General features: G+C 33.4%; 2 protein-coding genes across 2 annotated transcripts in view; one reads left to right on the top strand and one right to left on the bottom strand.

The window, feature by feature from the left end:
* Window positions 1–7: 7 nt before the first annotated feature.
* Window positions 8–2,199, bottom strand: LOC126769059 (V-type proton ATPase subunit F). The gene is made up of 5 exons (XM_050487611.1): window positions 2,057–2,199; window positions 1,836–1,917; window positions 1,508–1,713; window positions 667–690; window positions 8–152 (listed from the first exon to the last, which is right to left on the bottom strand). The coding sequence occupies exons 1-5, from the start codon at window positions 2,108–2,110 to the stop codon at window positions 120–122; spliced, it is 399 nt and encodes a 132-aa protein (XP_050343568.1). The 5' UTR covers window positions 2,111–2,199; the 3' UTR covers window positions 8–119.
* Window positions 2,200–2,447: 248 nt separating this feature from the next.
* LOC126768918 (pre-mRNA-processing factor 17) overlaps window positions 2,448–27,404 on the top strand; it is a 35,010-nt gene continuing 10,053 nt past the window's right edge. Inside the window, exons 1-10 of the mRNA XM_050487371.1 lie at window positions 2,448–2,759; window positions 2,834–3,107; window positions 3,856–4,015; window positions 4,579–4,694; window positions 5,293–5,396; window positions 5,793–5,900; window positions 6,621–6,729; window positions 7,649–7,803; window positions 8,397–8,530; window positions 9,287–9,508. Of these exons, the coding sequence (XP_050343328.1) occupies window positions 2,586–2,759; window positions 2,834–3,107; window positions 3,856–4,015; window positions 4,579–4,694; window positions 5,293–5,396; window positions 5,793–5,900; window positions 6,621–6,729; window positions 7,649–7,803; window positions 8,397–8,530; window positions 9,287–9,508 (1,556 nt within the window). The 5' untranslated portion in view covers window positions 2,448–2,585. The remainder of the gene's footprint in view (window positions 2,760–2,833; window positions 3,108–3,855; window positions 4,016–4,578; window positions 4,695–5,292; window positions 5,397–5,792; window positions 5,901–6,620; window positions 6,730–7,648; window positions 7,804–8,396; window positions 8,531–9,286; window positions 9,509–27,404) is intronic.

Here is a 27,404-nt window from a genome sequence, read left to right as displayed (position 1 = left end):
TATAGAACACTTTTAATTGTTTTATTAAATAAGCATATAAATAACAATGTTATAATTAGAGATAAAATACATAATACATCTTTTTTTTAAAACTAAACTACATTTTAGAAAGAAAGTAGTTATGTTGCGAAGTTTTCGGCACCAAATGTTGACTGAAAAAAAGAAAGAGATAAATAGCCTATGTAAAAAGTGATAAATAAATATAGTATACCCTAATCTTACCTTACACCTCACGTTTTGCGAAAGGAAAACAAAACAAAAACCAACAAAAATTATAGCCACAATACAATAACATGCACATGTTAATTAAGGATAAATAAAACAAATATGTATTGTGATATATTATAATACAACTTCAACAATCTATTATTTATACAATTTTTCGTTTTACAGAACTAATAATTTATTAATATTTCGATTTAAATAGTTAATTATCTATATAAATGGTTTATCATACAGGTTTAACAGGATAAAAATATATTTTATTATCTGTGCGGAATGTTATTTCAAACTGTCAAAAATGCACACTGAAAATTATTAAATGCAAAATCCATATCGAAATTAATTTGTTAGTTAGTTTTCTTCGTAATTGGCGTATATACAACTGCCAGTTTATTGCAGTCAGACAAAACCTCATGCATAATTTTTAATATTATTTTAGCGTACCAGGTCTTCGGGGTTGAACATGCCCTGTAAATAAAACAAATTTTTGTTATTAATTAATTATCATATTTTTTTTTGAAAGTAAAATGCTTGTAATAACTTTTAAAGTCAAGATCAATTAGATCCTTGAAAACTTTTTATAGTTACTATATACTATATTTGAATCTGGTTTTATTATATGACAATGCAGCCAGAATATGACCAAAATGTGCCATAAATGTTGAGACTTTTAAAAACATTATACATAAATGTGATATATTTTTGATATCATTCATTGATCATGCCATCGCTCAAAATAAACATTTGTACCTATTACATGATATACACATGATCCAATGAAAAATAAATATGTTGGCTTCGTTGATATTAAATTAATTGGACTATTTAAGGACCATATTGTATAATGTTACAATTTCTAATTATTATGAATAGAGAGATACTTTAGACATGTTTTTTTACTTATATCACAATATAAATAGTTAAAACGAAAAATTAAGTGTCAATGTTTTTAAATTCTGAAATATAATAATGTTTTTAAATTGACATCTGTGAACAGTTTAAGCTTACTACTTAATGGTTCCTATTATTAACGACCAAAAACACACCAGAAACAGAAAAAAAACAACCATAAAGAGATTTGAAATAAATACACTGGACAAAAGCTATTTTCTTGTATTATATGACAAATTATGTTGACATCTATTGTCACAACTATTAAAGTAAAAAATTAATGCCATCAGATTCAAATTATATTTGAGACATATAATGATTTAAAATAAACATGACAATGAGAAAGCAACAATGTAAATATGTTAATCTAAGAAAATTTAATAATATTAAATACCTTAGCACGACGGAGGATTGAATCTTTGGATGCATCGTAGGGGTGGTCCTTTGATGGAATCTCTAATACTGCTGGCACTGGTGCAGTGTGTGAGTCGATCACATGCCTGATCATTTCAGCAATGTTTTGGTTGATCAGTATTATGTCAATATCATCACGTTTAACGAATCTCTTGAAACAATCTTCAACTTCACTTACTGGAGTATCTGTAAAAGATTAAAACAGTATATATATATTTTTTTCAAATGTTTAAATTTATAAAGCGTGAAATATAAAATGAGAGCCAAAGTCTTTCTTTTACTTCGCACAATTTAGCTAAAAAACTTACTTTTGTCAACTACCATGAAATTTGGGTGTCTGTTCTTGTTAATTTCGCCGATCCCTCCAAGGAGAAATCCGACACACGTGTCCTGAAATCGTAAAGTAATTTATATATGAATAAAAGTTGTATGTTAAAAATAATAAAGTGTACTATTTCAAATCGTTATTGTTGAAATGAAACAGATAAGAACAAAAGTTTGGAGGATTTTAAATAATGACTTTACTTACTTCATCTCCTATAACACTGATGAGTTTTCCTTTCACAGCAGCCTGGAGAGCCATTTTTGTATATTTTTTTGTTGATTTTAAGCAAAAATTTCTTGTAATGGAAGCCGTCACAAGAACTCGTCACCTGACTATAGATTTTTTTTGTAAAGTTGTCATTCTGATTATTGAAATAAGACTATAAACAAAAAAAAATTTAATATCATGACAAGTTACAACTTTTTAATTCTGAATTTTCGATTTTTTTATCATACGTTTTTGGTATTGTTGTGAAATATTTGGGGTAAATTTAAACAAATCTTTCTTTATATACTTTAAACCACCGCTTAAGTCATTACGGCAGCAACACTATATATTTAATGTCAAAGTCAATTTGTCATCTGCTAAAGCATCATTCTGAAGTCTAGAAGTGTGTTTGTGAATTGTTAGTGCAAAATATAATATTTCTGATGTGCTTGCAAAATTTATTAGGGAATTAAATAAAGAACAGCATTTTTTGACCATATCTTTTGTTTTCGTTTGTTAGTAAATAATGTTAAATATAAAACACTATGGTAGTAGTTCAGAAGATGAATCAGACAATGAAACAGAAACAAATCAAAAACATAGCAACGAGACACTGTTGACACACTTAAAACCTGTTGCTCCCGATTTATCTATTGCTAAAAAGATGCAAATATGCGCAGCCCCTTCAGTTGTACCTACGGTATACTAATCAATTGTTAAGATATATTATTCTGGCTTTATCCAATATGATTTTACATTGACTATTATTTCTAGCTTAACGAAGACACGAGAGTCCTTCTACATCATAATCAAGAATTAACGCATAATCCAAAATTTGAGGAATTATATGCCCCAACATATGGTCCGGAAAATCCATTTCAGACACAACAAATGAAAGCAACCAGAAACATTCTATCTGGTTATGTAGAGAAGGCCCACATTAGTGAATTTCAGTTTGAGAACCAAAGAAGGACATTTACTAGTTACGGTTTTGCTGTGGATCCATCCACAGAACCTATTGTTGATGAAAAGGGAGATTCCATTGTTGGTATGTAGAAACAATACACATTTGTTGATCAAAAAGTATACATGACAGGAACATTTGTACCAAAATTGCATATAAAGTGTTCCTCATCTATGCTCGCTAAACATATAATTTTGTATAATTAATTTAAACCAAGGGTTAAAAACTGAATTTAAAAAAATAATATTATACTGTTTTTTTTTAATAATATTTTGATTTTTTTTAACAAATATAATAAAGGATATATAATTCAGGGCTATTAACAGATTTATTGCTTGTATTTGTTTCGAAAAATTTATAGTGTTTTTGTTTTATTATTTTACTTGGTGTTAGTGCTTTGTGCAAGCTCGTCTGGGTAGGTACCACCCACACATAAGATATTCTACTGTAAAACATCAGTACTTGGTATTGTTGTGTTCCTGTTTGAAGGGTGAGTAAGCCAGTGTAATTATAGGCACAACAGACATAACATCTTAGGTCCCAAGGTGCACTAGTGATGTAAACCTCAGTTAACATTTCTTTTAATGCCAATGTCTTTGGGCGGTGGTGTCCACTTACCATCAGGTGGCCCATTTACTCATCCGTCTCCTAGTCTGTTGGATACCAAGTTGCCAAGAAAGCATTTACTATATAATTAAAAGAAACAAATAAATACTATAACTTGAATAAGTATATATTTTACATAATTTTTAATATTTATTATAAAAAATAACAGTAGTCTGAACATTTCATACTAATAGTTATATTAATTATGGTTTCTTTAATTTTTCAGTATCAGAGATGGTACCTCTACCAGATGAAGCAGCTGGTAAAACAGTATTTGAGACCATAAAGAAGAGACCTTTAGATAAAAAGAAAAGAAAAAAAAATGACAATCCTGAAGATGTAACTGGTTTCCTAGGACCTTGGGGAGGGTATGAGGGTGAACAGAGGCAAGTGTTTTTTTTAATAGCCATTTTACTATAATCATTGAATGAAAATAGAATTGGATTGAAATTTATCCGTGATATTCAAAGGAAATTAAAATATCAGAGCTTTTAGAAAAACCTTGTCATGTGTATATAAAGTAATCATTGGAGAAAATAATTATATACTCCTAAAAATAAATCATAGTAGGTCACCATTTTTTTTTTTATTGAATAGGTAGGTGGATGAGTATAATTTTACAATAAGTTCTGAAATAAAATATTATAATTATTATTTCAGTATACTGTACTGTCATTGAAAGTGAATAAATTTTCATTATTAAAATGAAATATCTAATGAACTTTTAAATATATATTTATACAACTATGTTAACAAGCCATTTATATTTAATTTTTTCAGAGATTTGATTGAATCTATTTGCCTATTATGTGATTTTACTAAAATACCAAAAATTTGCAATGTTTTTTTAATTTAACACACTAATATATATAGAAATGAACTGATAATCAGTATTTACGTAAAGTTAAACATTTTATAGTGAATTAATTTCTTTTTTTGGTAATTCCAGAGTAATGAAACCAGAAGGAGATGATGCGAAAGAGCTTGAAGAGATCCTGGCAAAGAGACAGAAGAAAGGCAAGGTTGATGATGATAAACCCTTGGAAGAGAAATCTATATTCCACAGTAAGTATACTTCAGTTAATATTATAATTTCTTCTTATATGGTAGCTACCATCGCTTATATAGTCTAGAATACCAGAGCCTGGCCAGAGCCTAGTGGCCAAGGTAGTGAATTATGTTTTTGTAAATAATGATTTTCATATTTAATTAGAACATATTATATATTATTGATACTTATATACATATATATAATTTTGGTAGACCAAACCTCATTGGTCTATTATAAGTGTATATAATAATATTAAAAATGGAATTTTGTTTAATCTATATATAAAAGAGCCGAGATGGCCTAGTGGTTAGAACGCGTGAATCTTAACCGATGATCATGGGTTCAAACCCGGGCAAGCACGACTGAATTTTCATGTGCTTAATTTGTGTTTATAATTCAACTCGTGCTTGACGGTGAAGGAAAATATCGTGAGGAAACCTGCATGTGTCTAATTTCATTGAAATTCTGCCACATCTGTATTTTACCAACCCGCATTGGAGCAGCGTGGTGGAATAAGCTCCAAACCTTCTCCTTAAAAAAGGAGAGGAGGCCCTAGCCCAGCAGTGGGACATTAACAGGCTGTTACTGTACTGTATATGTAAATATTTCCAGTTGACAAAGCGACAGACTACCAAGGTCGATCCTGGATTGAGGCTCCTAGGAGTGAGACTCACTTACGAAGTGATACACCACCGGATAAATGTTTCCTACCGAAAGTAAGTATTCTAATATATAATTGAAACACCATTTATTTATAAAATTAGATATATTATCCATATAAATAATTTGAGTGATATAAAAACTTTGTGGTAGTTATATTTCTTGCCTACCTAGGGTTTTTGTATGTTTAATATTATCTGTTTGTCTGACATAGTCAGTATGCAAGTGCGGCACAGTCGAGTGTTCTCAATACAATTATTTTGAAGTTTTGAATCCCGCTCTAATGATTCACGATAACTCATGTAACTGTCAAAGCGTCTCATGTCCCTGTCAGTGTTGCCATTAGTCATACACAAGTCAAAACTAACACTATATTTAATAATTATAATTTGTTATCTAATATGTATATATTAAATGTAAACCATCGATGCTAACGTCGTCCGTGTCCGCAGGCGCACGTGTTCACGTGGCGCGGCCACAGCAAGGGCGTGTGCGCGGTGCGCTGGTCGCCGCTCACGGCGCACCTCATGCTGTCCGCCGGCATGGACTGCCGGGTCAAGGTATCACATTCTATAGTGCTAATATATCATTAAAAAAAAAACTCAAAATTTTTATTCAATTGATAAGTGCCATAAAATTTCCGCTAAAATTTTACATTTACAAATTTCGCGCGAAGACGTAGTGGACGTTTTATTGCTCTGTGGTCATGACGTCACGCAGGAGATATTATAGTGCACAAGTGTGTGCGCAAACTCAGGTGCACTGTCTATTCCCTAACTCTCATAATCCGATGGGACGGCAATCCGACACGACCGGAAAGAGCTCAGGCGCAGGACCAGGCGCAGGCGCAGGCGCTTTACGTGCTTTCCCAGGCACGGGAGTGTAAACACTTCCAACTTCCAGACTCCGGGCTGCTACTGAGAATTTTCTGACAGAAAAACCCAATAACTTTTCATTGGCCCGATCTGGGAATTGAACCCAGGACCTCCGGGTCAGCGGCCTTATATCAACCCACTAGACCAACGAGGCAGTCAGTTACGAAAGTAATAAAAGTACAACGCTGATGACAGTTGAGACATTTTAGTTTACACAGCCGTATGCCGTAATAACATGGCGGCAATTTTAAAATTTATTTTGTTATTTTACAAATTCAAAGTAACATTGTTTGACTGCTTTTTGCCTAAGCTATCTTAATAATATATTTTTTAATTGTTTACTTATATATTACAATCAATTAATATGTTTTGTGTTTCTTAATATAATTATTAAATATCGTTTAGATCTGGGAGGTGTATGGAGAGCGACGCTGCATACGAACGTACTTCGGTCACAGGCAGGCCGTCAGAGATATTAATTTCAATAATTCTGGCGATAGGTTTTTATCTGCGGGTAAGTTATATTTTGTTTACATTTAAATCAAACATAAATAAAGTGTTGCCATATGTAATAGCCCACATTTCCCATTCGTTTTCCGAACAACTGATTTATTATTATTATATATTGGCAGAGTGGAATAGACTCGTGCCTTTTTTACTATGTTTTTGTGGTCAATACAATTTTAATAAATATAGTAACACTACTCCGACTCCACGTAAATATGGGATTGATGATTTGTTGGTGTATCTGGTGGTAGAGCTTTGTGCAAGCTCGTCTGGCTAGGTACCACCCACTCATCAGATATTCTACCGCAAAACAGCAGTACTTGGTATGGTTGTGTTCCGATTTGAAGGGTGCGTGGGCCAGTGTAATTACCGGCACAAGGGACATAACATCTTAGTTCCAAAGTTTGGTGGCGCATTGGTGGTGTAAGCGATGGTTAACATTTCTTACAATGCTAATGTCTATGAGCGTTGGTGACCACTTACCATCAGGTGGCCCATATGCTCGTCCGCTTTCCTATATTATACAGTAACAGTAACAGTCTGTTAATGTCCCACTGCTGGGCTAAGGTCTCCTCTCATTTTTGAGGAGAAGGTTTGAAGCTTAATCCACCCCGCTGCTCCAATGCAGGTTGGTAGTATACACATGTGGCAGAATTTCAATGAAATTAGACACATGCAGGTTTCCTCACGATGTTTTCCTTCACCGTCAAGCACGAGATGAATTATAAACACAAATGAAACACATGAAAATTCAGTGGTGCTTGCCCGGGTTTGATCCCACGATCGTCGGTTAAGATTCACGCGTTCTAACCACTAGGCCATCTCGACTCTCCTATACTATAAAAAAAACGTCAAAGCGTTGCACTTGCATATGGATCGTCAAATAACTAATCACCATAATAAAAAAGCTATTTCCCGTATTGCAGCTTACGACCGCTATATAAAGCTGTGGGACACCGAGACGGGCGAGTGCGTGTCCCGGTTCACGTCGCGGAAGGTCCCGTACTGCGCCAAGTTCAACCCGGACGAGGACAAACAGCATCTGTTCGTTGCCGGCACCTCCGACAAGAAGATTATATGTGTATACATACATTCAATTATTTTAATATAAATATGTCAAAGTTTGCTAAGATCTTGAGGTTTTTTCTTTTTTTTTTTTTTTTTTAATAGGTAGTCAACACAATGTACAATGTTTTTACATGTTCGTCCCAGAAAATAACAATTCCAAATAATGACACTTATTAACACTATACATCGCAATTATAGGCTAACTCATAATGCAATTTCACATTTTCAGCTTCGTTCACTCCAACGTAACATTTTTCAAGATATTCAAACAGACATATTATGATAAAAAAATTTATACACAAAAACGCAAAACAAAAAGAGTTAATTAATGAACCATTCGTGGCAGTACTTTGACATTTAAATTTAAATATGCAATCCGTCATAATATTCGTTTGTTTTAAATTTGTATGCTCCCATGCCATCATATTATATGAAATTTTGCCTAAAATCACGACATAATTAATAATTATCCGTTTATTTATCATAATTTTTAATATCCTAAGCTGATACATCATGATCTGCCGTCCGAGCCTGCGAGAGAGCAGAGAGGTGATCGATATACTAATCAATGTGGTATTTATTAACTTTGTGTACGTATGTCTATAGTGGGACACTCGTACCGGGGAGATAGTGCAGGAGTACGACCGGCACCTGGGCGCGGTCAACACCATCACCTTCGTGGACGACAACCGGCGCTTCGTCACCACCTCCGACGACAAGAGTCTGCGCGTGTGGGAGTGGTACGATCTGAAAAATATTATTTACTTATTTATATCATAAATAGGAATGTCGCACCGATGTGCTATAAATCGATACTTATGTTTCCTTATGGACGCTGGTCACTGCCTGATTGAATTTTGTAAATTGAGCGATAAGCAGTAGGTATGTAGGTGTCTAGTGGGTACTACTGATGATAAGACACGATGATGAAGATGATTACTGGTGGTAGGGCTTTGTGCAAGCTCGTCTGGGTAGGTACCACCCATTCATCAGATATTCTACCGCAAAACAGCAGTACTTGGTATTGTTGTGTTCCGGTTTGAAGGGTGAGTGAGCCAGTGTAATTACAGGCACAGGACATAACATCTTAGTTCCCAAGTTTGGTGGCGCATTGGCGATATAGGCGATGGTTGGCATTTCTTACAATGCCAATGTCTATGGGTGTTGGTGACCACTTACCATCAGTGGCCCATATGCTCGTCCGCCTTCCTATTCTATAAATAAATAAAAATAAATGATGTTCACCTGATGAGGGCGGCCATTTTCAAGGGAGACAAGTCACGTATTGCACAAGTGTGTGTACACACATACGAAGGTAACGGTCGACTTCTATGATGCCATAATTCGATGGGTGTGCGAATACCGACTTCTAGGAGCATAGTGCATGAGAATTTATTGACAAAAAACCTTTATACCCACTACTGCATGATTCGCAGTGTTATAAGCAGGATTGTCAGATCAGCATAAATAGTATATATACCCCCTGGCGGGCGCAGGGACATCCCCGTGGACATGAAGTACATCGCGGACCCGTCCATGCACTCGCTGCCGGCCGTGGCGGCGGCGCCCAACGCCAAGTGGCTGGCGTGCCAGTCCATGGACAACAAGATCGTCGTGTTCAGCGCGCTCAACCGGTTCAAGCTCAACCGCCGCAAGACCTTCACCGGGCACATGGTCGCCGGGTACGCCTGCGCGCCGGACTTCTCGCCCGACATGAGGTACCCGCGCACCACGCGCACCACGCGCACCACGCGCACCACGCGCACCACACGCACATGTGTCATACACACCATTCGCTTACACTTACATACAGAATTTATATGCATGAGTATAATGTATGAATTTCGTACCATAGCAGAGACACGGTAACAGTCTGATAGCATTGAGTCTTTTGTACCTCAATTATAATTAAAATCATATTTTTCTTGCTTATATATTATATATATATATGTTGTTTTTTGGCTAGGTCAAAATTAGTCTGATGATATTTATTGATAAAAGTTGTGTTTCAGTTAATTTTAATTTTTTTTAACTACTGCAATAGTTTGAGGTAACGTTAAAACGATGGAACGGAAATGGATTTAAAACTTAAGCATCCCAATACAATGTATAATTACTTTTTTAATTTAATTAATTTGCATTGTGTGCTGTTTGCGCATTAAAAAAAATACGAAATATAAATTAAAATAAAATATAAATTTGATTTACCACTTAATATATTCAAGAATAAATTATAAAATAATATTTTTAAAATAACAATTATTATTTAATTAAAAATAACTTGCTTCCTTTGATGATATCATATTTGTTTTTGTAAAATTACATTATAACTAGCATTCGCCTGTGGCTTCGCCTCCGCGTATACAAATACACGCGTACATAAATGTTATGTTAGGTTAGGTTAATGTCAAATGCCACCGGATTATGAGATCTCTCCCAGATTTAAGCACCATATTGTATCCTCCGCGATTGCCTCGTTGGTCTAGTGGCTAGGTAAGGCCGCAGACCCGGTCTTGGTTTCGAATCCCAGGTCGGGCCAATAAAAGTTGATGATTTTTTATGTCGAAACATTCTCAATAGCAGCCCGGAGTCGTGGAAGTTGGGAGTGAGTATACTCCCGTGTTTCAAAAGCCGTTGGTCCTGCGCCTGAGCTCTTTCCGGTCGTATCGGATTGCCGTCCCATCGGATTATGAGAGTTAGGGAATAGAGAGTGCACCTGAGTTTGCGCACACACTTGTGCCCTATAATATCTCCTGCGTAGTTGGCTAATCTCTCTTGAGATCGGCCGCCGTGGACGCAATCGGTCTGGAGGGCTATTATTATATCCTGCGCAACATATTAAACACAAAAGTGAAAATCACTTTTAAGTTAATTGTTTTTAAAATATCATAATCAAATAAAAATAATCATTACAAATAAACTCCATGTTTTCCCTTCAATTAAAAATACAATCTTATATAATTAGATTTATACGGTAGAAATGGTTCCGGTTAAATTATTATACTTCAATTCAATAATCATATATCTAAATAGCAATTTTTTTTTATTTATCATAATTTTCGTGCCCATAAACCATTTATTTGGAGTCGGTGTATCGCGCTTTCCCATTCATGAGACAAGTCATATCATTAGTTTACATTTTTTTGTCACCTCTCACACAGTCCATTAAATTCCTCGGTATTTCTCAAGCCTAATATTTCTCTTTTCGAATAACAACAACAAGGCATTTGCCTTTATTTTTTTTATATTCAAAGAATTAATTATATTAAAAAAAAATTAATTTAATAAGATACTCTTTTGATTACCTCTACAGAGGTTATTCTTGCGTAAGTTTGGTAAAAATTCCATTTAATGAGTGATCTCTGACCTACGATGCGATTGCATCAGGTGATTGTGTTCTCGAAAGGTTCATTTTCATTATTTTCTACCCAAAGTCAACGATAATGGTAGTATGTATAATCATTTGTCGTTGAATCGTGCAGTTATTTAAATTAACGATAAGAAGGCATTATCAGAAATCGTATTTGAAAACATGTAGGTGATGTAACTCTGTTCATGTTTTTGGGTGATTTATTTATTAGGTACTGGATTTTTTTACCTACCCAGATGGGCTTGCACAGAGCTCTACCATTAAGGTATTAGGCAGGTATATAGGTAAGTTCGATATTAACGTTTTAATTAAAATATTGTTTTTTAAAATTTATTTTTTTTATTTTATGTTCATATTTCTCTTAATGTTGAGTGTGATGAGAGTGTAGTTAAATTAAAAATAAATAAATTTCCGATATTGTCTGAACCACGACATAATCAGTTTATTTATTTAATTTCATTTGAATCTGTCCAGTCTTTCGAGGGTGGTTGAGATCAAAAGACACCGTCTGAGTACATAGTGTCAATTGCGTAAAATGTAGCGGTGTAAAATTAAAATATTATATATTTTTTTTTTTATAGAATAGGAAGGTGGACGAGCATATGGGCCACCTGATGGTAAGTGGTCACCAAACGCCCTTAGACAATGGCATTCTAAGAAATGTCAACCATCGCTTATAGACAATGCGCCACCAACCTTGGGAACTAAGATTTTATGTCCCTGTAATTACACTGGCTCACTTACCCTTCAAACCGGAACACAACAATATCAAGTATTGCTGTTTTGCGGTAGAATATCTGATGAGTGGGTGGTACCTACCCAGACGAGCTTGCACAAAGCCCTACCACCAGTATATATATAAATTAAATTCAATTAGAACCCATTAGGCAATAGTTATTCACAGCACAAGCTTAACGCTCAATTTTTGGGGTGAACAGGAGTTCAATTAAGAAATTGACAGTCGCTACTTGGCACAGAGGTTGTCCATTGCCGTACAACGCGGAAATGCGGCCTGCATTATGGGCAGCTTTGCGTCGGGTGGGAATCGGGAGGCACTATTATAAATTTGACTTAAAAAAAAAAGACATAGTTATCTTTTGTAGTAATAATAATTGTGTATATTAAGAATATATATACAAGTGGCATCTGTAATTTATTTACAAAAAACATGCCTTCTGACTTTAATTAAGTTAAATATGAATCATTTAATTCTGAATTTTTAAAATGGTATAAAAAATTTAAATTATTTTATGTATACGACTTCCTTGAAGATTACAAAAAAAGTAATTATAAGAATTTGTGACTGACGTCAGTAATTCGATCCTCGTTATGACGGAAAGGGTTTCTGGTTTTTTAGTGGGTATTCCGATGTTCGGGGCGCACTCGGCGCCTTGGACACCGGCGAGCCCAAGGTGAATTCAAATTTTTGTAATTAATTTATGATGATTGTAATAACTCAGGAGTGGCTTCACGTGTTATCCGAGGTGTCGTTTTTATTTCGGCTTTGCTATTGTCTTTGTCTAACAAATAGGCCAAAACAAATATTAATATGGTCAAACTAATAATGAAAAAAAAAACGGTTATAGATTTTTTTTTTAGAATGCGTTCGATTTTTAAAACAATCGAATACTAAATATTTACATTTTGAAGATTAGAGGGAATAAACTTGTGTTCAAGTTGACGTTGAAGTTGAAGTTGTGTCAATCTTGAAAATAAATCATGTTATTGACTCTTTTCCATCGATTCTTTCTTTTATAATGAAAAAACCGTTCAATTAAAATAAAAACTTAAAAAAGACTTTAATATAAATTATGGTGTTTAAGGCAAGACGATAGATAATATCACCAACTTTTTTTTTAGTCAAAGTCAAAAACGAGTTATAACTTAAAAATTATAAAAACGTTATAAAACCTTGTATAATACTAAACTGGTTAAATCCGGTCTAAATAATTTAATTATATACCATATTACTTCTATACTTGATATATTTGACCTCTGATGTTACGAAACGCGAATAAATTTAATGGTACAAATATCATAACTGTTAAATTACAGTCATCGAGTTTTATTCGTTGGTCGAATGTTTTGTATATATTTTCAATCTACCGGGACCCCGCGGGATTCCACATAGTGGGATTCCACTTGGTGGGTAAGTACCACCCTCTCATCAGATATTCTACCGCAAAACAGCAGCACTTGGTATTGTTGTGTTGACGGTTGTGGTTTGACGGGTGAGCCAGTGTAATTACAGGCACAAGGGACAAAACATCTTAAGTTCACAAGATTGATGGCGCATTGGCGATAGTTAATATTTCTTACAATGCCAATGTAGAGTGGTGACCACTTAACATCAGATAGCCCATTTTCTCGTCCGCTTACCTATTCCATTTTAAAAAAAAAAAACAATAACAAACATATAATATAAAATATTTTAATGTAAATTTTCTAGCTTATTTATATTAATTTTACGTAAAAACACGTATATAGTAGATCCATAAAAAAATTACATAGTTGTAATTTTTTTGCAACTAGTACAGAATAATTGTATCGACCTTCAATGTAGTTCAAGAATATTATTTCAATGTAAGATTTAAATATACACGTGACCTGTTATTCGACCCGACTTCGCACGCATACTATTCAGAGCTTTTTTTTAAAAAAGACTAAAGGTACGGCCACGCCACCTGACGGTTAATGGTCGCCATCATTATTATTTTTTTTTTATAGAATAGGAAGGTGGACGAGCATATTTAGTGGTCACCAAACGCCCTTAGACATTGGCATTGTAAGAAATGTCAACCATCGCTTATAGCCAATGCGCCACCAACCTTGGGAACTAAGATTTTATGTCCCTTGTGCCTGTAATTACACTGGCTCACTCACCCTTCAAACCGGAACACAACAATATCAAGTATTGCTGTTTTGCGGTAGAATATCTGATGAGTGGGTGGTACCTACCCAGACGAGCTTGCACAAAGCCCTACCACCAGTATTTGCGCTGTAAGAAATACTAACCATTCCTTACATCGTCAATGCACCACTAACCTTGGGAAGTAAGATGTTACCTCTTTATGACCTTACTTATGAACGTTGTTTAGCGGGTGATTAGTTAAATAATACTGTCTCTTTTTTTCGCATGTCAAATCATGATCAAATCAATGACAGAAAGAGATAAAGACAGTCGCTAAGCAACGTTTATAAGTAAGGTCGTCAGAGTGGTAGTTTTTAATTTGACTATTATATAAATGTGCGCTTTTCGACTGCGCTAGAGTATAGTTTAGAATTGCTAAGTAACAATTACTATAATCTTTCTTCGGGAATGAAGGATTTACATACTTTCATTCAGGCACAGGACTAACGCCTCGGGAATGTACCTACTTATAACTTCCAGACTCCGGGTTTCTATTGAATATCTTTGACAGATAAACCCAATAACTTTTTTAATTGGCCCGACCTTGGTTTTTAATTAAGGACTTCGGGATTTGCGTCCTTATATATAGCCGCTAGACCAAGGAGGTAGTCATGTCAGAGGTTGGTCTTATACGTATACAGGTACATATTGTAGGTAAAGGTTAAATTATACATTCTCGCAAATTTATATTATCAAGGTATTTAAAAGATTATTTTTTTACACTCCTTGGAATAGTTCGGATTCTTATTTTAAAACCTTGCATTGTTCTCTATTGCGTTTAAATTGTTTTTTAATGATTTGCTTTTGAATAATGAAAACAATATCTACTAAGGTAAGAGCAGAAAATATTGTGATATTTTATCTGCATTTGTTATCTATTCTGGCTTCAGTCGTGATGGAATTTTTTCGAAGTATTTTTTGTCGTATGAAATGAATATTTTAGTTATAAATAAACATGAATATGTCGAATTTCGGTTGTAACTATCAAAGAATCGGACAAGATACGATTGAGATAAATTATTACATTGTGCGGTAGTATACAAGGGGATATGTGTTATCTTTGATAAAGTAAACAGCAAATAGACTACAAAATATAACGCTTGTCAATAAAGAAAATATTAGTAAATGACGGATTGTACTCACGTTTGTACGGTCAACAAAGAAAATTGCAAATAGCTTTTTTATGTTATTGTGAAATATAAATACATATAAAGATAGAAAAGAAGAGAAATACGGTCCTAATTCAGTTATCACGTTTTTCTATATTTTTTTTAATGGCGCAACCATTTTAATTATATTATGAAATCTGAAATTATTCTTATTACTGGGTGGATAAAAATCTAATAAATAAAACTGTAATTGAATCAAGGTTGAACCCCAATTGATAACTTAGGTTACTATTTATACCTAACATTTGTTCCCCTCCAAAAACGCTGCGGTTTGGTGGATTTTGGATATCCATGTGAAAGATTTTCATCCTAATCATGCAGGTGTCCTTACGATGATTTCCTTTCCTGAGATGAAACATACACAGAAATTAAGCACATAAAAATATGTTTTCGTTTTGCCGGTACACATAGTATTATGTTATTACGTAAACAATGAACATTTCAACGGAATTTCAACGTCAAAACAATGTCGCGTGTCATTAGCAAAGTTGTAAAAAAAAACAAATTCAACCCTAGATCGTGAACTGTTGAAAACTAAATTATGGTGATAAAATTATTATTGCAGTAAAGTCATCGAAATCGTATAAAATACATTATAAAATTATTATTATTGCATCGTAAAATTGTACACGTTAAATTTGACTTTTGTTTATAAACAATAGTTCTACATTAACGAAAAATATTAATTTCTATTAATATATAAGTGATGGCTCAGTGGTTAGAAGACGTGAAGTCGATATACTTAATCGATGATTCCGATTTCAAATCCGAAAAAGCAAAACTGAATTTTCATATGCTTCATATGTTTTTATAATTAATGTTCGACGTGAGGATACCTGCATGTGGACGGATGAAAATCCATCAATCCCCATTGAAGCTTGGTGAAGTAAGCATCTCTAAAAATGAAAAGAGCCCTAAGTGGTTTTACCACCTTTTCTGGTGGTAGGGCTTTGTGCAAGCTCGTCTGGGTAGGTACCACCCACTCATCAGATATTCTACCGCAAAACAGCAATACTTGATATTGTTGTGTTCCGGTTTGAAGGGTGAGTGAGCCAGTGTAATTACAGGCACAAGGGACATAAAATCTTAGTTAAAGGCTGGTGGCGCGACATTTCTTACAATGCCAATGTCTAAGGGCGTTTGGTGACCACTATCAGGTGGCCCATATGCTCGTCCACCTTCCTATTCTATAAAAAAAAAAAGCCAAGTAGCGGGACATTTACAGGCTATTAGTTTATTAATATTCAGCTCCTAGTAATGATTATTAGATTTATTTCCAACAAGTCTATTGAAGTTTGTTGTACGTGTCATGTGTCCATGCACGGAGGTCATTCAAGACTTTCTCTTCACGTGTTGCGACCTCGCTCCGATCGTGAATCGTGATGGGTTATTATTATGTTTTAGCTTTACTATAAACACATCTGGGGTCTGGTATTAAAAGGGCCAAAGTACATTGTTGAGTCAAATGTAAACCAAATTTTTCTATTTGCCAAATTATTCAAAACTATATTTGTAAATATTTTTGCCAAAACGGAACATTTGTAGTACCGATTTATAAGTAAGATTTTTTTATTAATTGGCAAATCTGAAAGTTAAAATGAATTGTTTTTGCGGAGACAGACATTTCTTTCATAATTTTTATTTAATTATATTTCTATTTAATTTTTATTATATAATACTGTTTTGCTGTTGTTAACTGTTTGAATCTTAATAATTATTATTTGTAATTTACAAAATTGCTTGTTTACTGTCATACATGAATTAGTTTTGAGTGGAAACTTGATTGGTGTGTGATCGAGTTAATTTGTTGTGTAGTATATGTGGCGTGTACTGTTTGTTTCCCAGATATAATAAAAATTAAAATAAAATATAATGTATTAAAACACGCGTTATTGTTTAAAAATCATGACTTATAAATAATATACTATATAATTAAGTTTTATTGCGCCATTGAACCTTAAAGTTACAGGTATATGGTGCCGTCGCGAAGTAACTATAAAATTATCATAACAATGATCAGCACGGACGCTCATGTTTTTATATACAGTAATTATGTTATTCTAATGATTATTATATTGCATATATTTTAGATATATAAATAATAAATTAAAAAATATAGACGAGAAATAGACCATACATTGGTAAGGGGTCACTAGTGTTCGACCGAGTGTCGATTTTTAAACGAAGCCGATGCCGAAAGTCTAAGAAAACCCTAAGAAATTCGATTCAAGTTTTGGCTAAAAGTGAATAAAATGTAATATTTTAAGTTTACGGTTACTAACAATAACGAGGTAAATAAAATTTCATTGACATTTGTCAAAAATAAATAACAAACAATGTCCATTATATTATTTAATTACTTAAAAGTAATTTAACATTTACAATATGTAGTATTCTCAAATAAAGCGGTAGCACTAATTCTTCTTAGGCTTACATTCGTAAGCACGCACTGAAATAAGTAAAAACTCCTTGCTATATGCCCGTTAACACAGGCTCACTAGCTTCGAGCTAGATCTTATAAATGACAAATGTCATCGACGGCAGGCCTGTAGCAATCTCTAACGTCATGTATACGTCAGAAAGGAAATTCAAAATGGTGGCTATTAAACTTTATCCTGTAACATGACGATGCAAATGCGTATAAGGTCATATTTGAACAATATTGTTTTCTATATTTTATAGTTTTGATATTAATAATTTTATTATGAAGTACTGGAAATTAGAAGTAGATTCCGGAAGTTTTAGAGCGATTTTATATAAAACTAGTTTTCGCTCGCGTGTTAAAGGTATGCGAGTGTTAAGTATAAATAAAGCGGCATATGTCCTTCCCTGGGGTTCGAGCTTGCTTTATACCAAATTTCATCAAAATCGGTTCTGTCGTTTATCCATGAAAGCGTGACATATAGACAGAGTTACTTTCGCTTTTATAATATTACGATATACTAGTTTTCGACTGCAGCTCCGCCCGCTTGATATATAGAGAAGGTGCAGGAGTTAGATACCCTATGTCGTCTCCTGTACTTCTGACAACTTGTCTGCGAAATGTCATGATGATCGGTTAGGTAGTTAAGATGTGAAAGCCTAACAAACAAACTCACTTTCCCATTGATAATATTAGTAAGGATATTCGTCTGTATTAATTTGTAATTTTAAAATTTTATATTTATAAATCGAGATCGTTGGTATTCATTTACCTTTCGAGGTGACATGTATTATTTATTTCGCCGTGAGTATATTAAAAACAATGGCGTGTTTTGTTAACCCAATCTTTTGAGGTTGAGGTTTTGTGTTTCGAGTATTTGAACTTGAACAACTCGCATTTGGTACCGAAATATACAAACATAATCTATATATAATTCCTCTTACTAATAAACATCGCATAACTTTTGTATTGTTACATAATATTTGGCTTCTTTTTTCGGTTGTTAACTCACTGACGACAGAAAGAGAGACATATATGTGTAGCTGTATACAGCGTTTATTTGTAAAACGGCACGTATATGTCAATGACAGCTGACAAAAAACGCACACACACGCATCACTGTAAAAATACGTACATTATTAAAATTTAAAGAAAATTATTTGTTTTGTTACACACAAATCGCTCTAAAACTGTTATTGGCCTAATTATATTTATAATTGTATTAATAATAATTTCCGTTTACAAAATTTTCTTAAACTAAAACAGTCAAGAAAACTGTTTTTTTTTTATTTCGTTGCGTCACCCTATTCTTGAACGTTCACCTTGTTATACATAACGCAAAAATTAACATGTCAAATGTATTCCGTGACTCCGTTTTTAAACATTTCTAGAATGTTATCGTGTTATTTAAAAACAAAAAATATATTAAGCGTTTTTTTTTTTTATTTTGATATTGATATTGTTGGTGTCAATAATGTAGTTAACCACAGTGTGTCTGTCAACTGTCATAATTTTTAACAAATTTATTTTTTGTCTATTCTTGACCGCACACAATAATTTGGTTACGTTGGGCTTAAATAGCCCACACGTATAAAAAAGTTTTTCTTTTAATTCATTTATCTATATTGTGTACACTCCAGATCGATTTCGGCCACGGCGGCCAATCTCAAGAGAGATTAGCCAAATACGCAAGAGATATATATTATAGTGCACAAGTGTGTGCGCAAACACAGGTGCACTCTACATTCCCTACCTCTCATAATCCGATGGGACGGCAATCCGACACGAACGGAAACAGTTCAGGCGCAGGACCAACGGCTTTACGTGCTAAGCCTAATAACTTATTTGCCCGCGGCCTTACATCAAGCCACTAGACCAACGAGGCATGTGTACACTATACATAAATAGTAAGGATTATTAACGCATTCAATTATTTTTGTCGACAACCTATGATTGATATTAAAATTGCTACGTTATCGACAATATACAAAGTCATCATGATGCTACAAATTTGAACGAAGCACTCGTGATTTTCAAAATATTTAATTAATCAGCAACTGATTTTATAAATATTTGTCTATCATTGTTATGTTAATGTTATATATTTTAATGTTGGTCTGAATTGCGTTTTAATAGAATAAAACAGTTTTTGTTGATTTGTAATGTAATGCCATTTTTTAACATATTGGACTTCTGGTGACGTCATACTGCTTTAAGGATTAAGCAAAAAATTTCTGACGTTTTTTTTTCGGTTTGTAATGTAATTAGTTATTAGTATGTTGTTGATATTTCATGATTAAGACGTGAAAGCGTAACAGACAAACAAATTCACTTTCGAATTTATAGTATGGCATTTTGATACCACGCTGGACATCGTTACGTCATATTGCTTGAGAGTTTCGTAAACACTTAAACATTTTTACATGATGTCAATTTCCCACCATATTGGATTTATGGTGGTCCTAATATAGATTCATTTTTATTACATGTTCACATAGTGACAAAATGTACATATTTTTGATGTCTCTGTGCGTTACAGTCGGCAAAATAAATGTAATGTTTTTATCAAGATAATTAAGTGATAATTGAGCTACCATTGGGTTCCTTGGGTTCATGTAATATAAACATTTGATTGACGAGACGCTAGCAATTTTATCAATAATAGATTACAATGTGATAAACACGTCACTGTTATCTAATAAAGATATTAAAAAACATATTTATAGTCTGACGGTACGATGAAATTGAAAATAAAAAAAGTGCTTATAAAAGTACATCGAGACGAAATCATACATATATATCTTGATTTTGAATTCATGAATCCAACGAAGAAAATGTTTAATCCATCGTATTCGGAATTTGGAATTTACATCAACGGTATACGTATACATAAATGTATGTATGATAAACGTGATCCCGTTTATAAACATCATTATCTGTTCACAATCTGCTACTATTATAAAACAATAAAACACACTTCGTAGGTGGTAGTTCGACAAATTATTACAAATCGCCTTGGCCCATCCTATTAAACAGGCGTGAACAAAGGATCACGTTCTTTATTGAGTTTAGTAATACATAATAATTATAAATCACACGAAATAACAACATAAATAATATCGATCCATTGTTGTATGGTTTCGTTAATTGCATAATTAATTTGAATATGACTTCATTCGACCGAATCATCTGAACTCAATAGCATCCGAATTATTGGAATAGTTTACGAATATTATTAAGCGTTAAAATTAAATAATAATATAATAAATATACTGGTGGTAGAGCTTTGTGCAAGCTAGTCTGGGTAGGTACCACCCACTCATCAGATATTCTACCGCAAAACAGCAGTACTTGGCATTGTTGTGTTCCGGTTTGAAGGGTGAGTGAGCCAGTGTAATTACAGGCACAAGAGACATAACATCTTAGTTGTTGAGATGAGATGGTTAACATTTCTTACAATGCCAATTTCTAAGGGCGTTGGTGACCACTTACCATCAGGTGGCCCATAAGCTCGTCGCGGGTTTGTCGCGCGTTTACGATACGACTAAATAGATCGTGATTTCAAATCGGGGCAAACGTTACTCAACTGATAGCTATTGATTGTGAATTGTTTTTTATGCAACATTGTAGTGATCGTAGTCTTACTAAATTTTAAATATCACTCAACACTCTTAAGTAATTACGTTGAAATTGAACTTTAATGTTCAATGTTCATGTCGATGAACCGATTATTTATTAATATATACGTCAAATGTTGCATTTACTTTTAATTTACTGTTAAACTTTCAAAATTGATATTTTTATATATTTGTAGTAATCACAATTAAAAAAAAAAACGGAAATACAAAAAAATTAATTCACTAATATATTACGTTAAAATTGTCCAAAGTCGAACAAAAGAGGCCACCAAAAAATATAATTACCTCGTTTGTTTTACTATAAAAAAAAATATATTGTTGAATAATTTTTTTTTTTCTAGAATTGATTGGACCTCTTCGTGAATTTTTTTTATTAGTAGCGATTTCGTCTTTTGATTTTAAGTAAGATTACATAAGTAATCTTTTGTTATTAAATTTAGTATAATTTTTAACTTAATTCACAAGTGGGAAAAATTATATGTCGCGTTTTTAATATTAACATAATAATAATTTATTGATATTCGAACAACTAGTTTCGTTCGAAATCTTACTCAAGTTTTAATCGATTTAAACGGATGTAATTCAACCAACAAATGTTAATCGTTGATTTCTCGTTTCTTTCAGTATTATTACAAAAATCAATGTGTTAGTCGCAATCGAGTTTGATTGTTTTTTATTATTCATTATTTGCATCAAATATTTCTATTTATGAAAATGTTCCATATAGTAAAAGAGGATGAATTAAAGTCATCGTCGCGTCAATCTAGCTGGTTCTAGACTTCTCAAAAAACGTTCCAAAATCTTAAGAAGTTGAACTATTCTGTAATAACAATCTCATCGCAAAACGTGATCGTAAAATTCTAGAAAGTAGTATGCTATATTGATTATAAAAATTATCAAAAGTATAGTAAAAGTCATTGCTGAGTCAATAGTTTTTTAAGCAATAGGGCTATTCTATAAAATAACGTAACAACCTGTGAATGTCCCACTGCGGGGCTAAGGCCTCCTCTCCCTTTTCGAGGAGAAGGTTTGGAGTTTATTCCAATGCGGATTTGTGGAATACACATGTTGCAGAATCTCAGTGAAATTAGATACATGCGTGAGGAAACCCTCACGATGTTCTCCTTCATCGTAAAGCACGAGATGAATTATAATCACAAATTAAGCACATAAAAATTCAGTGGTACTTGCCCGGGTTTGAACCGCAGGATCGTTGTGTTAATAGAATAGGAAATTAAACAGCAACGATTACGTTTCGATTCGATTACGATAAAGTGTCAAATTGATAGTAGTTTGCCTGAATAAATTGGTGAAACGTTACATAAAGCCTATTATGACACAAACGGGGTAAGATGGCATGCCCTTCTAGTCTGTCGAAAACCATGCTAATGGCATAGTTAATGTCTGGAGTATTTTTTAAATATTTTTGCAATAATTCTGGCGAAAGTTAGACTGAAATTGAAACTGTCTTTCTGCATCGTAAAATATGCGTCACCAATGCATATAAAATTTATCGTCAAAGTGACCTTACACGACGTTACACGTGTACAGACCATAATTCTTTTAAATCTATTTCTGTAAAATTTAGTTTGTAATGTAGTCCAGATCCTTTTATTTACATAAATCAAACCAAAAGCTTACAGGTATACAGGTGTTTGAATCGTAACTAATATTATAAATGCGAATGTAATTTTTTTTGTTACGATTTCACATCTTAACTACTCATCATAATGAAATTTAGCATTAACGTTGTCAGGGGTACAGAAACAGACGTAGGGTAGGTACACTATTAACCCCCCCCCCCCACATGTGCATGAAACCGCGAGTGGAAACTAGACGAATTAGCGTCTAAATATAATTCGCTTAGCGCCCTAAGTAAGCGCTAATTCGTAGTTCGTATCGTTCGTAAAATAGTCCAGATCCCCTTCTATTTACATACGCCTAAATCTACTTACGATATTTAAATCAAACGTGTTGCTATTAGTGCAACACCGGTGTGCTAACATCATTATTTCAATGTCAGTGTGGTTGTTAATCGCAAGTGAATGTATGATTAAGTACTCGTACATTGCAACGTGTATCGCAGTATCTATTTAAGAGGATCATTATAACGTACCGTTTTTATTTTTTAGTTAATAGATAATACGTTTTCACAGTTTTTTTTTAAATTCATAACTGGAAGGTAAATGGTCATCTATTGGCACTGTAGAGTTGGCTTTTCTGGCCTGTTATTTCATTGCTCGCGTGTCACCCGTGCGAATGTGTACTCGCCCGTCGCCGCGCATCCACCAAAAGTCGGTAACTTCAAAGGTCCTTATAATCGCAGGCCGTGGGAAGTTGTCTTACGAAATAGTCATTGTTTACATCGCTAATGTGCTATCTGTAATAACATTGATGTACTGACTCTTTAATCAAAACAATAGAACGTGTTGACGTTTGGAGTTATAATAACCAGCGGAGGTGAGATAGGCACTTACCCAAACTGTCTTCCGCGAAGTCCTATCACAGTTATTTTCTTATATCTTACTCATGTTATCGAAATCATAAAATACGTATGAAATTTTCCTCTAATTAAATGTAGAATGTTCGTATATATGCATTTATTTTTATAATTGAATTGTAATTCTTAAGATTAAAAAAAAACACAGTTGTATATTTTTATTTATAATTACATATTTCCATGAATATTTGGTTCTCTGAGCTGCTTTCCACTTATCGTTTAAGTAGACCAATGACCTAATTAACCTACTTTTTACGTGTGTTTGACCTTGTTTGATGTTAAACTTTTAATATAATGATTATTAGTTGTTCAGTGCGTTTTCACCTGCGCTAAACTTTATCTCCCCCCTCCCAGAGTCATACCTAGCTGATGTTATTGATAATAATCAATATATTTTCTTAATAAATAGACAAATGAACAATCTCTTCAGCTGTATATAATATTATATATATAATGGAACGTAACGTTACGTATATATTATATTGTAATTACTGTATCCGTTAGCGCATACGCGTCAGAGACCTTCGAAGAATTCACGATTCCAAAGTATATCAATGGAAGATTGTGTTCGAATTTGTAAACTAAACCAATGTTCGCCCAAACTATTGGTCAAAATTAATATAATTGTTATTGTAATTATATTGTATATTTAAAAACATGTAAGTTTGCATTTCGAAATCTTTTTTCTACTCATTTCCAAAATGTTTTATTGATAACACTAATGTCAATAGCTACCAAATTATAAAAAAAAAAGACTAAAACGGTCCATGACAAACAGATAAGAAAAATGCGCTGAACTGTTTTGTCTTTGCTTATTTATATATAAATGTCTTAGAACAATGTTGTTATTTATATTGATTAAAGAAAATCAGCCAGCTAACGTAACATATATACACACACACGCAGGCACCCTCACACACTACCGAATAATAGTACTCTCATAAGTACCTACTTTCTTAATCGTAGCCGACATTTAATTTGATGGATGCTCTTATGTAAGAAACTTGTGGTTACATATTACGAAATGTACTTACTTCCTTTATTTCCTGATGTATGTACTTACGTATTGATATAATTATGTACATAAATTGGTATAGATGCACCGTTGCGTCTCATGTCTTGATGAGATTTATTTTATACTGCTGAACGCTTAGCCTTCTACGCAGGATATAATATATTATATTTGTGTGTGTAAACACAAGTACACTCTCATAATACCGGAGAGCGTTCAAGTGTAGGACCAATGGGCTTTACGTACTTTTCGAGGTAAGGCAGCGTAAACGCTCCGTACTTCAGTAGGACTGTTACTGAGAACCTTAAGATTGAAAAACCCAATAGTTTTTATATGGCCCGGGGTTTTTATCCAAACTACCAACGACGATTACCAACGCAGCAAACGTAAATTGTATTTCACTTAGGAACAAAAAAAATGTTCAAAACCGAATCGCTAACAAGGTTACCCGGATTCTGTTTTACAAACGTCATTGAAGGTCCTATAACTATGTATGTTTTGTACATTCGGTAATAATATTTCTACTGTACATTCTATTAATATATATAAATTCTATTAATATTGTTTTCCTAAAGAAAACGAAACTAAAATTAAATTATTTGGCATGGAACGCAAGTGTGACAGTTGCTTTATAGAGTTTCTCTCGATACGATTCTTCCGGTGGGTTCGGTCCCTAATTTATAGTGCCTTGAACGCAATATTATTTATTAATATAGTTGTTATCTATAACGCAGTTAGAAGAAGTGTAATACAAATTAGCGTGTTTCGAAATGAAATATCGTTAATTCGGTTACCATATTAAGTAGCAATTGCTTTATAATAGCATGCTTTCGTGCTAATAATAAGCATTTATATCAATAACTTTACGCTCGACTTAAACTTTTCGGATGCATTCTAATTCTGCCAAACGTATTGAGTTTTACATTTTTAAATATATATTTTTTATTTTACTTTCGTGTCAATGTACATAAAATATAATGCCTAATAACAATAATAATATGGTTTTCTAAAAATCACGTGATCGGATAACCAGATTGGTATTACGTGTGTCTGTCATCGTTATCACAGAATGCGTGTTAGTTGTAAGTTTTGTAGTTATGATACTGATAAGAGTGGCCTTGTACTACAGCTGTTCTACTATTTAAATTAATGAATAAAAATATTTATAGATCTCAAGATTTTATGATAATACCGCAAAATATTTAAAGATCAAACACAGGAAGTACTAATTGTAGTTTAAAAAAATGTTTACAATTTTGATTGATAAATTCTGCTTGGAATGTGTACATATTTATTTATATGATTCATATATACTTATGTAACTGCCGTAATCGTTATTAACGATAAGCTCACCCAGCTAGGTCGAATATATTATAAAATAAATTATTGATATCTGAAATATTATATTACTTGTTCTCAATTGAAATTTAATTCAGGCTAAACTTACTTATAAGGTGTTAATAAAAGTTAATAATTATGCACTGTTAATTATTTTCTTTCAACATCGATTCGATAATGATTTTCATGATTTTCATTTCATATATATGAAATTTCAAACGGAATAATGTCGACTTCAAATCAACATATCTCTGTTTAGTATTGTTGTCTTCCGGTTTGAAAGCCAATTACATACAAACATTGACTTAACTTCTTAGTTCTAAAGGTTTTAGGCATTGGCGATGTACAGAAATGGGCCGGTCGTCGGAGCGTTACGGTAGCACGCGAAAGCGATCCCGTGGCGCTCCTCGTTATGACGGAAACGGTACCGCTGGTTTTTTAGTGGGTATTCCGATATTCGGGGCGCACTCGGCGCCTTGGACACCGGCGAGCTCCACAAACCCCCCCCCCCACACACTGTTCCTGTGGGGGAAACGTGTAACGCGTTTTTACAGCGCTAAAAAAAATTGGCGATGTACAGAGTAGTTAACTTGCCGCGCCACGGTGTATGAGCAGTTAGTCACCATTTACCATTTTTGTTAATAGTTCGTGTAAGATTCCAATACGACAATTCATATTTTATCTTTTCGATAAAATAGTTTTAACACGTGTTTTCCAAATAGCTTTAACCATAACTTATCTACAACCTTCAAACGAAATTCAATTCTTATCCATGTGACCGAGTCACAATGCAATTGCCCTAAAAACATTTAAATTGAGTTTTATACAAATTTGATCTTTAATACGATGGGCGTAATTGACATAATCAAGTAAACATCGATCGGGACGTGTATAAATATTTTCGTTTCATACGAAACATTGCTGATTGTCAGTAGAATAACTAATGAGTGGAAGATACCTCGGTATGTATGTGTCAAATGGGCTTGGACAAAGCCCTACCGTATAATTTATTTTTTTTATAAAGGAAACCATTTAAGAGCAGGTGATTTATCTAGGGCAATATAAACTGGGTGTATGAATATCGAGGCCATTAAACAAAATAAATATTAGGTACTGGCTGTCCTAGCTAGGCTATTTCAATAACACGTATTAAAGCACACAAGCCCGGATCTTTTTAAATTAATTTCGTTCACATATTATGTTGTCTGTTAGACACTAAACTGTACTTAGTTTATTTATGGTCAATATCGCTGT

This window comes from Nymphalis io, chromosome 6, assembly GCF_905147045.1.
Source record: "Nymphalis io chromosome 6, ilAglIoxx1.1, whole genome shotgun sequence".
NCBI classification, from domain to species: domain Eukaryota; kingdom Metazoa; phylum Arthropoda; class Insecta; order Lepidoptera; family Nymphalidae; genus Nymphalis; species Nymphalis io.
The sequence above is the reverse complement of the archived record's forward strand: the minus strand, read 5'-3'. Positions and strand labels throughout refer to the sequence as shown.

Coding starts and splice junctions, on each gene's coding strand:
- LOC126769059 (XM_050487611.1), bottom strand. CDS start 2,110: ATGGCTCTCCAGGCTGCTGTGAAAGGAAAACTCATCAGTGTTATAGGA. Junction 1,714..1,835: donor TTTCATGGTAGTTGACAAAA/GTAAGTTTTTTA, acceptor AATCTTTTACAG/ATACTCCAGTAAGTGAAGTT. Junction 691..1,507: donor CAATCCTCCGTCGTGCTAAG/GTATTTAATATT, acceptor TTTTATTTACAG/GGCATGTTCAACCCCGAAGA.